At 36.2% G+C, this 14,969-nt stretch overlaps 1 protein-coding gene across 4 annotated transcripts in view; it reads left to right on the forward strand.

Annotated features, from left to right (window-relative positions):
• The window catches only part of TBCK (TBC1 domain containing kinase), a 115,377-nt gene that overhangs the window by 29,110 nt on the left and 71,298 nt on the right, over positions 1–14,969 (forward strand). For all 4 annotated transcript variants that reach the window (XM_069783196.1, XM_069783189.1, XM_069783212.1 and 1 more), the window contains 9 exons: positions 3,684–3,798; positions 5,366–5,439; positions 6,539–6,680; positions 7,940–8,000; positions 9,069–9,130; positions 9,899–9,960; positions 10,730–10,878; positions 11,881–12,019; positions 13,457–13,556. In XM_069783196.1, the coding sequence (XP_069639297.1) occupies positions 3,684–3,798; positions 5,366–5,439; positions 6,539–6,680; positions 7,940–8,000; positions 9,069–9,130; positions 9,899–9,960; positions 10,730–10,878; positions 11,881–12,019; positions 13,457–13,556 (904 nt within the window). The remainder of the gene's footprint in view (positions 1–3,683; positions 3,799–5,365; positions 5,440–6,538; positions 6,681–7,939; positions 8,001–9,068; positions 9,131–9,898; positions 9,961–10,729; positions 10,879–11,880; positions 12,020–13,456; positions 13,557–14,969) is intronic.

Raw genomic sequence — 14,969 nt, forward strand, 5'->3', positions numbered from 1 at the left:
TTTCCACCCACAAATACCATGCACATGTCTCTCTTAACCATGCTGGTTTTGTACTGTTGGCTGAACTTGCTCATATCAACTTGCAGAGATTTTTATTTCCTGCCCTACCCCCCTCCCCCCCCAATTAATTTGAGGGAAGGATTCAGTTATCCTTTGTGCTTCTTTTGCTATGGTTCTATACATTCAAGGTACAGACCTAAACCTGGTATTGGTTTTAATCCTTATATTCTTTTAATTCTTCATTTCCAGAATGAAGCCCCTTTTTATGGCTACATTTCTTCTTCTCCAAACCAGGAAAAAAAGCAGGCAATGATTAAATTCAAGTAGTTTGATTTTACATCACTGTGCAATCCTTTCACTTGGAGAACCCCTTTTCAAAAGCCTAGCTGAGTAGGCTGCAGCTCAGTAGATTTGTTGGTATCCAGACTGAGGATTAAAATGAAGCCTGTTCCTTGAAAATGTGCTGGTACTTGTAGAGAGATCATGCGCTTTTTTTTTTTCTGTCTGTGAAGTGTTCCTTTTGCAGAGAAACTCCTGTTGCTTCTCTCTTTCTCCCACTGGTGGAGAGGAAAAGAACCTTAAAACAAGTCTTGTCAGGAGAGCTGGGAAACTGAAGATTAGTGCCCCTTCAGATCTGCCAGTTGTTGAAGAATCACACTTTTGTGCTTTTACTTACTGCCTCCTGCTGTATCTGCCTTGAGCAGTGGAATGATTTGTTTCCCAATAGTTTATCAGCTGATGAGTTGAACAGGGTATTTCAAGCCACACAACTGTTATTATGGCTCTCATTAGGTCAGTGGTGTAGCAAGGTTGGTGTTGAACCTGCCACGCCTCCATTTTGCCTCATTTTCTCCTGTGTTGTTTCTAGTGCTTTTGCTGGTGTTTTTTCCCCCCAGCTCCTGTTAAAGGAGGGTGCTGAAACCTCTGCAGTTCAAGAGCCCCAGAGGCTAAACTACTCCTTTACATCTATCATAGTCCAACGCTAGCTAGCCTATTGCAGAACAGGCTTCCATACAATCAGGGAAAAAGTTTTTGAATCTGCTCAGACCTCGCCACCAACATTTGGTATTGTAAATGTCCTCATCACTTAGACTGTGTTTTCTTTTTCTGTTTATGTGAAGCTTGGAAGCAGTTTCATGAGTGTACCTTCTGCACTTGCAGAACCCCATTGCAATGCTGCAGTGTTGACAGTGCCTGTAGAAACTGGGAGAGAGCTGAGCCCCACTGAAGCAAGGGGATAGCCTTGGTAGTCTTCTCCAGTGAGGCAAAGGACTGCTGTTAAACTTGGCCTTGGGGAGTTTAAAGCAAGGAGATCTCTTGTGCTTGATAACAGCAATGAGTGGTGGTGTTAGGCCCTTTGCAATTAAATGCAAATCTCATGGGTAATAACCACAGTGTGTTTTACCTAATAAGAACTAGATAATGTGCAACAACACTATGAAGAGGTTGTTACACAGAGTTCCTTCACTCCTGGGGAGGTGGTGTACATGTTTCAGCTTGAGGGTGAGGTACCTGACTGAAAGCTTCTGCCCAGCAGGGTGGCATCAAGAGCTCAAGGACACTAAGAATTATGTGCAATGAACGATACCTGTCATTCATGTGTTGCTGTTCGTTGTAACACCATGGAGGATTTATCTTAAAGAGCAAAGAATCCGAAAGCAGTATTTTCAGGCATTTGCCCGGGTTCTATTTTTATGAATTGCAAGAGAACAGGGGAGAATAAATGGGTCGCTGAGGCCCCCTAGTGCCACCAGAGCACACTGCACGCCTCGGGCACAACGGCCACAAAATTGCATTTCATAGTTACTTTTATTTTTTGATACAAAGAAACACTTTTAAGGCTAAAATACCTTATGATGTACTAATTGTTCATACGCAATTTTTTTCCTTACTGGAAACCTGAGTTCTCCATGATTTATTTTTCATGTCTTGTTTTGCAAAGCTGTGCAAAAAGTGAGAGAGAGGATTCTGTTTGCAACCATTATCATTAATATTTGCATTGCAGGCAAGAAACTATACAGGGAAGCTGAAGGCTTGTAAGGTAAATCTTCTACCACAGTTATATCTCAGCCCAAGAATGACTGGGAGGAAACCGTACAGAGCTAGTGGTGTCTGATGCTGTGGTGTATTATGTAACTTGGGCGCGGAAGGGATGGGGAAGAAAAAGTGCCAGTGAGGGAGGAGCGAGATAGTTGTGGGGTTTTGTTTTGGTTTTGTGGTTATTAGCCATGTGGTTTTGGTTGAATTGCTAAGACCTTGAGAATCACTTCCAAATGCTATGATTTAAGATACAGCAGTGTGGACATATGTTAGAATAGATTGCCTTTGTGCTTAAATTTTAACTTAAAAGCATATATTCACAACTAGTGTAAAGTAGTACAGAGCTCTCCTTCTAGGAAAAAGGTTACAGTCTAGAGAATAGCTCCATGTAAGGTAACATAATGGTGGCCTTAGACTATTATTGAAACAGCTTTTTTCAGTATTTATGTGTTGCCCTAGTCTCAGAATTTGTTGGAATTGTGGCTTTTGTCAAAATGTAGCTGTTAACTCTTGTGACAAATTTTTGGCATTCCATCAGGTATGAATAGCAGCTAATACAGCTTTAATAAAGAAATTAATTTTGGTGTTTAGTAAGCTAGTTGGCTTGTCACTCTCCCCAGTCTGTTATGGTCCCCCTCATTTTGCTGTTACACAAATTTTTATTAAGCAAGAGAAGGTGGTGAGCCTTGTCCAGAATGCTATTGTATGTTATTCTTTAACAATGAAATAAAAAAAGGGGGGATGTAAAGTTAGGGCTTTGTAAGTAGGTATGCTTTGTTTTCTGGACATTTTTTAAACCAGAGTCTTCAGAGATAAAGTTGCCAAACAGACCTGAAATGTGCTCTGAGGGGGAGTGGTCGGAAAATGAGGAAGGTAAAAAGTTAAAAGGAATTTCTCTGGGTGATCTGTGCCTTTTGTTCTTATTTTGGGTGCACTTTGGAAGCCTAATACTGGTGGTCTATGTACAAATTCCTGTTCACTTGTTCACAGAAACTGCTCTTTAGAGCTATCAGTTCTTATAGTAAATGATAACTTTAGTCAAAACATATAGTTATGTCAGAATGGTTTGGATGGTAAACTTCATCGTTTCTTTCCAAAGACAGTAAGGTTGATGCTTCCAAGGTTGTAAAACAACATGTGCTGAAAATAAAGCTTTCTGCCCTTTCTTTTGTTTCTTGTTTTAGATGTTGAGATGTCTGAAGACTATAGGTGTGATCTAGCCGTGCGTCTATACTGTCTTCTAGATAAGCTCCAGTTAACATCTGAGTTTCAAGAACTTTTGTTCAGTTGAACTTTTCTATGAACATCAATAACAGACTTAGGAAGAACAAATAAAAATAAAGGAGGGTTGGGATTTTTTTTCCCAGTTAGTTGAGGTCTATCGCAGAGAATATTTTATACTTTGTCACAATTTTCTGCTGTTTTTAAGGACCAGTTCAGGGTGAAGAAACCTAGCTGTGAGGTATTGAGGAACTGTGTATGGTACTGAATATATCCTACCATATTCAATGTTGATCCCTTAAACTGTTCTGGAATTGTAAATGTCTCACTTGTGTTTGGAATAGCTGTGGAACACTCTACGTTTTTACAAATTAAAAAGGGAAATATTCAGTACAATGTGTTCTTTTACTTTTTTTTTGCAGTTCTTCGAGGATCTTATGCATAGCATATGAGGTTTTGCAAGGTTTGCAATATATGAACAAACATGGAATGGTCCACCGAGCACTCTCCCCTTGCAATATTCTTTTGGATCGAAAGGTACAGCTGCAGGAATAAATCTATATTTTTGTTTGTTTTTTTGTTTTTTCCTCTTGCCAACAAGTAGCATGCCATGTCATATTTGGAGACTGGGCAGTCACAGCCCTTCTGATGGTGAAAAAATTGCATTTCTGGAAAGGTGTCGGTTTTGTTTGGTTTGTGGTTTTGTGGGGGTTTTGTTTGGTGTTTTGTTTTTTTTTAAATGATAGTTTCCCCCCATTTCCTAAATTTCAAATGTATTTTAGATTTTGTTTTTCTCTTTTCCCATTTTCTTTTATCCCAAACCACTTTTTTCACCCTTTTCTTCTTAAGGTGGTAATCTAAGTCTACTTGTTGTCATTGTAATTAGTTGCAAAACCTTCCTAGCTGTTTGAATAGGAAAATACTTCTGGCTAATTAGCTGTTAATAATATTTCCTATGTTTCTTGGTAATCTGATACTTGACTTTTACTTCTAAGATATCAACATACTTTTTTGTTCATGTTAAATTATGAAAATTCCAGTTTCTGTCAAGTCTTTTGTCAAAGACTATTGAGTTGGCAGTGTGGAATACAGGTTCTTCTCATAAAAGCTGAGAGAAATTAATAGCTGCTGTTGTACTCAGAGCAGTCACTTCACCTGAACTCACAGCTAAACAGCTTAGCCTGTCTGCATAAGTCCTCTCTCCTTCCCCTTCTTACTCAGTTTAGATAGAATAGCTAGACCCTCTCTTTGCAAGGCAGAAACAAAAGAGGAAGAAGGAAGGAAGGAACATTATTTTTTATATACTTGTAAACAAATGAAGATCATAATAATGCTCTAACAAGCAAAAGTACTTCAGGATTTTAAGATATTCCTAAAATCAATAAAAGAACAGAAGGGGGCCATGACACCATAAACTTCTAAACTTTTCCCCTGCACTTTGAATAGCTTGCTGATGTAGCCTTCGCTGTTGCACCATCTGCAGGCTGGCTGAGTATAATTCAAAATCCAGCAGAAACACCACCTCAGTTTAACTTCCATGCCTATTTTGTGTTGTTTTGGTGTTAACTCTCTGCTTCCACAGAATAAAAGCAAGCACCTGGGAAACTTGTTTGTTTGAAATATGTGTTGATACAGTTCAGGAGAGCAAAATAGTAAGGAGTTGATGGGAAAGGACTGGAGGAGCAAGGCTGGGTAAATGGAAAAGGTGAGGGAATGGTGGTGATGCTTAGGAAGTTCTAGGATTCAAATGGGATTTTGAACAGTGTTCAAACAGGAAAAATGTTCAATAGAGTACGCAAGCCTTTTTAATTTACCGAAAATATACTGTAACTTACAAAGTTCTGATTTTCTTGTGTGTTCCAAATAAGGTGATTATTTAATGCTCTTGGAAAGTAAAAGCATTAGAAATAAGTACCTTATTAACTTGCAGTGGTGTTCTGCATAATAGATGAGACAAAAATGTAAGAGGGTGACTTTTTATAGGTATTTGTTTTCTGACAGCTAATGCAACTTGAAATGATTTTATTTTTTTTTTAAACTTAAACATAGATTCTTCCAATGTCAGATTCTGCTGCTCTTGATTGTTTATTTTTTTCCTTTTCAGGGACATGTGAAGTTGGCTAAATTTGGACTCTACCATATGACTGCTCAAGGTGTTGATGTTGATTTTCCTATAGGGTAAGGATGTAACTACACAATACAAACATATGAGGGATGTATTTTTTCAGGAAATATCTTCATGTTTTGAGGAATCACCTTCAAAAATGTGTTATATGCACAGAGCCCTTATAGGTTGCTGTTTTAATTTGTATCTGTTGCATACACCACTTACACAGAAGCTTCTGATAATGTTGCTGAAGAGTTATCATCTGACATGAAAGACAGAGGATGGGTACCATGCAAGTGTGTTACTGCAACTACGTCATATCTGTCCTTATTGCCTAGATTTGCATCAAATGCTAGTACTTGCCTGTGAACTTGTATTCTGGAGATATAATCTAATTTCAAATTTAGGAAAAAGCACAATCAGTGCTTCACTGTTGCACACCACTGTAGGTCTCTTGTCTCTTTATCATTCTGTGATTTATTTTCAAGTGATCTTACTGTCTAGCCAAAGTGACATGCTTTGTTGCAGTGTTTCCTTGCCACTTTTTGGTTTTTTGAGGTGTCATGTTGTTTACAATTGAAATACTGAGCTGATTCTTAAAGGCATGCCCAAAAGAAGTAATGATGTTTCCCTTCAAAAGGTGATTTCAGATATTTTTTTTTTTTAAGTATTATAATGAATTGTTGACAGAAAAAGTGATGATGTTACTTTAAAATGACCTAGCAGCAGGTAGAATATGTCCTCAACACCTTTTACTTTTTTAACAAATTCAGAAGTTATTTGATGGTAACACTGTCAATGGAGGGGAATACTGCCACTAACCCCAAATATGGGTCTAGGATACATTTATTTAATGTACTAGTGCTGAAACTCAATATATGTTTTCTCTGAGATATGTAGACATACTATTTTGAATGCTGCTGTTAATTCCTCTCACAAAAAGACAGAGCTAGTGATTAAGATTTGACCTTTTATGTAGTAGGCACTATGTATTTTGCAATTGGAGCGAAACTTTGCTGCAATGTGTAGATTTTGACTGAGTAAAATAGAACAATCTGCATTGCTATAAATTCTAGTTTCTCAGAATGCAAAATTGTTTTGATTACTGTAACTGAAATGTAGGGTTTTTGGACAGACAAGATATTATTTAATGTTGGTGCATCTTTCTAGATACCCATCCTATCTGGCACCTGAAGTAATTGCACAAGGAATAGTCAAACCAAGTGATCATACTCAGTGTGAGAAGCCTCTGCCTTCTGGCCCTAAATCAGATCTGTGGTCTCTTGGTATAATATTATTTGAGCTTTGCATGGTAAGTAAGAGGATAATTCTCTTGATTGTGACTCTTGGGGAATAGTTACATTAACTTGATTGCTCTTGAGTATGGGGTTAAGACACTTTGCCCATCACCTGAGTCCAAATATCAGAATATATTAGCATTCCTACCTGGATGGTATTGGTGGTGGTTCAAGTAGTAGGATGCGTATTGGCTTGGTATGAGTGTATGTGTTAAGCATGAAGGGCAGCTGCCTGTTAAGCCACAATTATGTCATTGCATGATCAAATTCTTAGCAAGGAATAGCTTCTGAACCAAGAAGTTTCTCTAGATAATTTGTTTTAATTGTGCTTTTAAGCATGAAATACCCATTGCTGTTATGCCCTCATTCTCCTTGGAAAGGATGAGAAACTGATAAAGTTCCATGGAGAGGAAGAGAAGGGAGGAATCTGCGTTATTGCCAGAGTTTAAAAAGCTGTACAGAATTAAGGGTTTATTTGGAAAATGCTTATTTGACTCTAGAAGTTGAAATAAATTATAACAGCATAATCTTTACTATTTGTATATGTTAAATTGGGATTCTTTCATTCAAAGACAGCAACGTTCTATAGGGAGGTATGATCTAGCAAATACCTCAATGTTGATATTTAGTCTCATTATATAAGATAACTGTCAGACAGTTACATGGTCGAGAACCTGTTTGATGTAGTGATTAGATCAGGACATTGGAAATAGTCAACTTTTGCATATTCTGCTCTTCTGTAAATTTGCATAGTGTTCATAGATCATTATTCTTTTGAATAAGTACATTTTCTTAAAAATGCAATAATATTTTTTGAAACACCTTTAAAGGGGCTTTCAGATGACTTTTCAAAAGTACTAATACAATAATACAAGCTATAATGACTACCATGTTTAGTAATTAATTACCTTTGTTCATGCTCACATTGGAAAAAATGCAGGTTTTGAAAGCCTATTACTGAATTAATAATAAAACTGCAGGATTGCTAAGGAAGCCTGGGGCTTTGTTTTGCATATGTTTTTTTCATTTTGCATTTGTTCCAGTTAAGAGATGTTATAAATGATACATTTTTTTCTTTTTGATGACATGAAAGTGTTTCTGCTATAGTTGGGGTAAATAATGTTTTCTGTTCTAACAGATAGTTTTCCAAAATCTAAAACTCATGTGTAGAAGCTTATTTCACTGTCTTTTTATATACATGGGTGTGTGTGCTATTTAAATATTTTTATGTAGTAGCATTCAACTGTTAATTTGATTTTTGTTATTTATTTAGGGGAGAAAATTATTCCAGAGTTTGGAGTTAGCAGAAAGATTGAAATTTATAATTATGTTAGGTAAGTAGCACAAAATCAGGGGGTTTTATGTTTCCAAGCAGTTCTAGAATTACAGCTTTACAGACTAGTCAGCTTGTTTCTGAAACGAGTTAGTAGTTGTATGACATGAAAGAAAACTATCCCTGCACTAGCAGTGCTTGCACACCAAATCCTAAGCAGGGAGAAGCAGGATACAAATAGGAAGACGGAAAATAAAAAGAGGGATGAGAAGCGTGTTACTGGATCCAGGCTTTTGTTTCTGGCTTCACCTACAAACTATAAAACATTACTGTAGACGTGGAATTTTTCCGTAGTGTAAATGAGTCTGGAAGTGGGACTATTCTGTGGCTTTTAAAACTTGATTTTTTATGGGTTTTATGAATAAAACACAGGGAGGGGAAGGACATGAATTTGCAATTTGAAGCTTTATCAGGAAGTTGTTATTATCCAGAGCAAATAGCAATACTGTTAGTTACTGTCAGTAGAGACATCTTTTTCATTCAGCACTTAGTGCTTAGGTACTAAAATTCTGACTGTTTGGTAAGTGATTTCTTAGCTTTCTGAAGCATTTCAGTCCCCTTCAAGTTGAATGAAGTTATTGGTAACCTTTATCCACTGAAAAACATTAATGTCCTGACTTGAGAATTATTGTCTCAATAATGTGTTTAAAAAAATTCACAAAATACTGCTAGTATTATCAGCAAGTAGCAACAAAATGAAAATTACTTTGAGCTTCTATATGGAGTTATTTTTAAGTTCTTTCAGGGGTTTTTGTGTTTTTTGTTTTTTTTTATAAGTGGCAAGACTGTTTAAATTTATTTGTCAGAACCTGAAACTCTGGATTTACTAAGCCTGCAAAAACATTTTCACTGTTAAATTAGATGTGCTACTTTACTTTCTTAGGTTTCAATTTTCTGTCTGCATAGGTGATAATAATAATTTTCATTTCTAATTTTGAGAATTTACTTTCAAGTGATGTGGCAACGTCAATAAAAAGCCGAAGTTAAGTGCTTTTTATTGGGGTGGGGGTTTATCTGATAGCCTCTGTAATTGGTATCACTTAACTTCTTATTGTTCTATTTTTCAAAGGCTGTGTAGATGATATTGTAACTGTATTGGCTGAAGAACATGGTTGTCTTGATATTATTAAGGTTTGTGGAACTAGTTTGCTCTTCCATGCTGTCTTATCCAAAACATTTTATTATTGCTGCATAGTATTTCATATATATATATATATATATTTTTTTTTAACTTATTTGGTCACTTGATTGACTGCAGTATGAGGGAAAATTTTGAAGTCTAAACTATATATCTAAGGTCCCTTCAAATAGCCAGTACTGGTAATATTCATTCTTTCCTAAAATTACAGTCTATCTCAGTAAATGTTAATGCTCTCTGTACAGTTTAATAAGTTATACATTTTCTTTAAAGTGTTGGGAGTTAAGTATTTTTCTTCTAGAAATTTAGTCTTCTATTTGGTCCCCTTTACACATTCTGATAGTGTAGGCTTACACAGTTCTGTTCCTCCCCACCCCCAAAATTAATCACTGAATTGTAGTGTCTGTATATTTTGAGACATTGTGTAAAAGGATTCCAACTATTAGCAGAAGGGAGTTCCCAGGTACTGCATTGTTTCAAGCTGGATACAGAATATTGAATTAAAACATAAAAATAAAAAGCTGCATACATTGCAAATTTTTCAGTTTATTTTTTCTCCAAAGCAAATGCAGGGTTGGGGGGTGAGAAGAATTACTTTCCCAGCATTTTGGTCTGACACAGCTAACCTCATATGTGTAGGTGTGAGATTTTATTGCCCTCAAAGGAATAGCCTGTATGTTAAAAGTTAAGTATGAGCTAATTGGCTTGCTGAATTAAGACAGTAATAAACAGACCTCCTCCATATTTTTCTTATGTTCCAGGACCTTTCTGAAAATATCATAGCTCTACTGAAGAAATGCCTTACATTCCAGCCTTCTCAGAGGCAAGTATTCAGTCCAAATGCCTAGTAAACTCTGCTGGGATACTATGAAATTAGAAGACTTGTTGCTGAACCTTTTGTGGAATACTGATGATTTGTGCTACCTATAAGAAATTCTTTGTTTTATTGCTTTTCAATGTTTAAAGGAGAAGAATTGAGGGGAGGTGGAAGTCAAGTGTGCAAAACCTTGAGATTGAATCTGAGTATTTTGAGGGAAAACTATTCAGGCATGTAAAGTGTGCAAAACCTTGAGATTGAATCTGAGTATTTTGAGGGAAAACTATTCAGGCATGTATAGTCCTAAGTTCACAGCTTTTACTGATTCCATGTCTGGAAGTTGGTGGTGGTTACTATAGCTCTGTTGTAGCTAGAATTAGGGCTGTTTTCTTCACATCTCTTCTTTCAGAGTACTTTTTCATTATGTCAGTGTGCCACAGCTTTCTTCTGACAAACAAGTATGCTTTTATTCTTTAATCAAGGCTTTGCACTTTCATTTTTCCCCCTCTACTTAGCGGAATTAAAGGGTAATTAATAAAATAGTTGCTATGTACATTAAATGAAGGTGAGATCTGAACTTGGGCTGTAAATAGACTGCATGGTGTGTTGTGCATCATGAATTGAACAAAATTGGTAGACATTTTTGCTATTAAAATTTCTGAAATCCAATATAATTTAAAATAACTTGCTAATATTTTTTACTGGGGACGTTTCTTACTGAAATGTAATATTTTTGAAGCAATTTACTCTTAATGTTTTACTCTCTTAATTCAAGGCCAACTCCAGAGGAATTGCTGCATGACAGTTTGTTCAGTGAAGTATCCTCAGTATATCCTCTCTTCCACAAACCTGCTGGTCTGTTCTCATCTTCTCCAAGGTGTGCTAATTTAACGCTTCCTGAAGACATAAGTCAATTATGTAAAGGTAAAAGCGTGTAGTGTCATGAATGTCATTGGAGGGGGAAGGAAAATGTTTTCATGTTTTCTTTGAATACTTTGCTGGAGAGAAACTATTAAATGTTACAATACTACATTCTTGTAATAAGTTGTTTAATGGGTAGAGATATATGCAAACATGTTTTGAGAGAAGTGTGCAAGTCAAAGGAGGGCATCTTGATTTTGTGCTTCAAACTCAGGTAATAAATAGTTATCATTAGTGTTCAAGTCCAGCTTGGAATATCAATATCATCTTTTGCCTTTAGAATTTGGACATATGCATGTACAAGGTAGTTTGTTTCACCAAATTGTGTTGTGAATTGGTAATGAGATTCTGCTGGATCATAGCATGAGATGATTTTTTGGAAGTATTGGAAAACTAAATCCTTGTGAAAGAGGTCACATTCTAGAATAAAAGGCGACATTTCTAAGTTTAAAGCTACAGTATGCTGAAATTGTTACCACTCTTAAGTCCTCAAACTTTTTCTGATGAACTTGGAGATTTCTACATGTTTAGAAAAACTCATTATACAATTTTTGGAGACTAAGATTTTACCCCTTGCAAGTATGGGTATGGTATGTGAAGGGAAGATAGATAACTATTCAGTATGAATCACTAGTTTCTTATTTTTACTCTTAGCACTCTGTTGTGTACAAAGTAGTGTTTGTTTGGGGTTTTTTTAAAAGACACACAGGAAGCAAAAGTCCACACTTTGATGTATTTATCTGATTGGTTCTATTTTCTGGCACCAAGGCAAACTGCAGAAGTAATTGCCTTTTTTTCTGACTTCTGCCCATCTGGTCTTTCCTTAAATCTACCTAAAGGGCACTTGCAAATGGAAGAACAGTTTTCCTCTGACTTCACATAAAGTTCTAGGACCTTTCAAGCATAAGAATATTTTTTTTTCAACAATATGTGTTTAGAGTGGTAGGAAGAAATACAAGCTGCCTAAAAAGCTGTAACTCATTTTTATGTGGTTTCTCCTAATAGATGAAGATAGTGATTACCTAGCAGAAAGATCAATTGAAGAGGTTTATTATCTCTGGTGTTTGGCTGGAGGAGACTTGGAGAAAGAACTTGTCAACAAGGAAATCATTCGATCAAAGCCACCTGTCTGCACACTTCCCAAGTAAGGAAAGAGAAGCACTTTAAGGGAAAGGAAGATAGATGAAGGCCAGTGATTCTGAGAGAACATTTTGGTTTGGTTTTTCGTTTCAAGACCTGTATGTGTGAAAAATGTTGAAAATGGCATTCTTGAACAGCAGGAAGTCATGTCACCCAATTTAAAGGCATTAATTGAATGCCTTATATTTGTTGCCTAGCTGCACTTCACTTTCTGAAATTTGAAGAAATGTAGGTGAAGTGGAAAATACTGAACTGGAAGTCCCTAAATTTAGCACACTTTCCAATAGCATTAACTTTTAGTAAAAATATCTCACTATGCTTCAACAGCATATTTGTAACTGTAATTCAATTTAATATGTTCTGCAGCAAATTCTCATATTCTGAATTCCCTTTCACGGAACAGCAGTGCTGAGTGGTCAACCCAATTATTCAGCAGATGAGCTGATTGCTTTTTTGTAAAATGCTTAGTTTTATGACTTATAATTCTGTAACAGCATTTTAGTCATTAATACTTTTATCTTACTGCTGTACACATTGCAATTTTGTGTAGTATATTCATGTTTTAATCCCCCAATCTGATCTTAGTAAGCATAATTATGTGTCCATATAGATCAATTTGCTGGTTCTGGGTTTTTAAAACACATGAAGTTAGTGTACAGCCAGAATGCAATATCTTGGCAAAAAAGGTGGAATTAGCTTTTAAGTGGTGTTTTGGTGGCAAAATTACTGTGAGATTTTGAGGGTTTGCCTATTTCTGTACTCGGAGGTGAATGCATGTGCTTTTGAATTATGAGGGGGAAAACATTTTTCGTCATATTATCTATCTTGAAGACGAGGTGTTAATTTCAACAATGCAATCTGACTCCATTTTCTAAGTGATACTGAGAATGTTAGCTTAATTTCTGGAAATCAGTTTCACGTTGTCTGCTTTAGCAATATTAACATTTTAACAATAAATAGACAATTTGTGTATACCCTTTCTTGGATGTATTTGTATCCTTAGATGGACTGCAACAGAAAAGGTGTGGGTCATACTTTTGCTTGTTTTTTGTCATGGTGGGAAATGGCTTACATAGGACAATAATGTTTTATTTTTGCTTTTCACAATAAATGGCAGTCCTGCCCTGTGCCAGGTCAAGGAATAAAAGAGAATATTAATCCCATATCTCATTACTCTTCCTTTGTGTGCAAACCAAAGTTACAGAAAACCTGAAATGTGCCTTTTTACAGCAAAAACTGTTTGAATAATTTAAGGTGATTGTACATTCCCTTGATAGCAGGTTTCATGCCATGCAGAGTCAATACAGTATACTTCTCAGAGCTAGTATTTTGTTTTAAAGAGGAAACTGATTGATGTAAGAATTTTCTATTTTTTCTAACTCAAGTCTTATGTTATAAAATGACCTGATTTTTTTTTTTTTTCCCCACCTCCGTTTTGAAGCTTTTTGTTAGAAGATGGTGAGAGCTTTGGGCAAGGACGAGATAGAAGTTCCCTCCTAGATGACACAACTGTGACTTTGTCTCTGTGCCAGCTCCGAAACGTAAGAAGAATATTGTGCACTTGTTCTTATGTCTTTCCTGCAGAAACATTTGTTTAAAGGGAATATGGAACAGCAGCTCCTACTGCTGTTCCTACAAATGTCAGTGTTACTAATTCCAAGAGAACACTTCTTGGCGTCCGAGTCAGATTCTGATTTATGCTATTAAATTGCTTTGTCTGCAAAAGCTTATTAAATTTAATTTATCTTCTGTCTCTCCATACCCTTCCTGTGTCCCTCCCTTTCCTGATTTTTGTTACCTGCTTTGTTCTGGTGTAGCCCAAATAGTTCTGTAGTACCTGATATTCTCCACGATTGCTAAACTAATTGGACAGTGAGTGTTTTCTTGCATTCTTTAATTCCTGTCTGTAGGTGGCTCACATTATTCAAAAGAAAGATCAACTCAATTCAGTTGCAGATCCTTAAAGGCTTTATACCTAACATTGGATACCAAGTTTCCAGTAGTTAATTACTAATCTTTGGAATGTATAGCTATTAAACAACTAGTTCAAAAGATCACTTCAGAGCATTTTGCCAACATGCAGTAATGCAGTTTTCTTTCATCTTCAGTGGAAAAATCAGCATATGGTAACTCATAATTTTCCCTGATGTAATGATAAGTTACAAGATTTACTGCATGTATCACCGAAATGTTTTAATTGTTCACATGTCTTTACATATGTAGAGCTTTATTGCTGTAGAATTAGAAATTTGTGCTGCACTGTTTGCAGCTTGCTTTTTATAGTAACGAATGCAATACTGTCACAGTCTTTATAAAAATACCTTTCCATATGATTACAAGGGTTAATACAGAAAGGAAGGTGACTCCTGAAGTCTTGATCTCTGCCACCATTACCGTAATTTGGGGGGCAATGTGGCAAATACTGTGTAAACATATTTCTTCAGAAGAACTTTGCATTACTTCACACAAATGCATGAAAACAGATCAAAGAACTGGGTTATTTTGTTTGCTTGGTTGGTGGGGTTTGGGGAGCAGTGGGGAGGTTAAGAATATACAACGGCTATTTTAAAGGTAGTACACACTGCAGCTCCTACTGTTGTTCCTACAAAAGGGCAGTTTTTAAGGCTTTTTTAAAAGCTTTTTAATCTGTAATTTTGGATATTGCTACCTACTTCTATAAATACAGCAGCAAATAAGTTATATGCTGAAGTTTCATTTTGAGGAAGATACAAGACTGAACCTTGCAATGTTAGTTGAAATAAATTTTTGAACTTATGCAATTCTTCAAACACCTTTTATGGAGCAGAGCATGATGCTTATAATCAAAAGAGGATCAGTACTGAATGAACTGAGAATGAACTGTTCTTCCAATCCCAGGAGGAACAGACTGTATGCTGTATGCCTTTAAGTTAGGGATTGAACTGCAAAACAGAGCACTGCAGGGAGGAAGGTAT

This window comes from Haliaeetus albicilla, chromosome 1, assembly GCF_947461875.1.
Source record: "Haliaeetus albicilla chromosome 1, bHalAlb1.1, whole genome shotgun sequence".
Classification (NCBI taxonomy): domain Eukaryota; kingdom Metazoa; phylum Chordata; class Aves; order Accipitriformes; family Accipitridae; genus Haliaeetus; species Haliaeetus albicilla.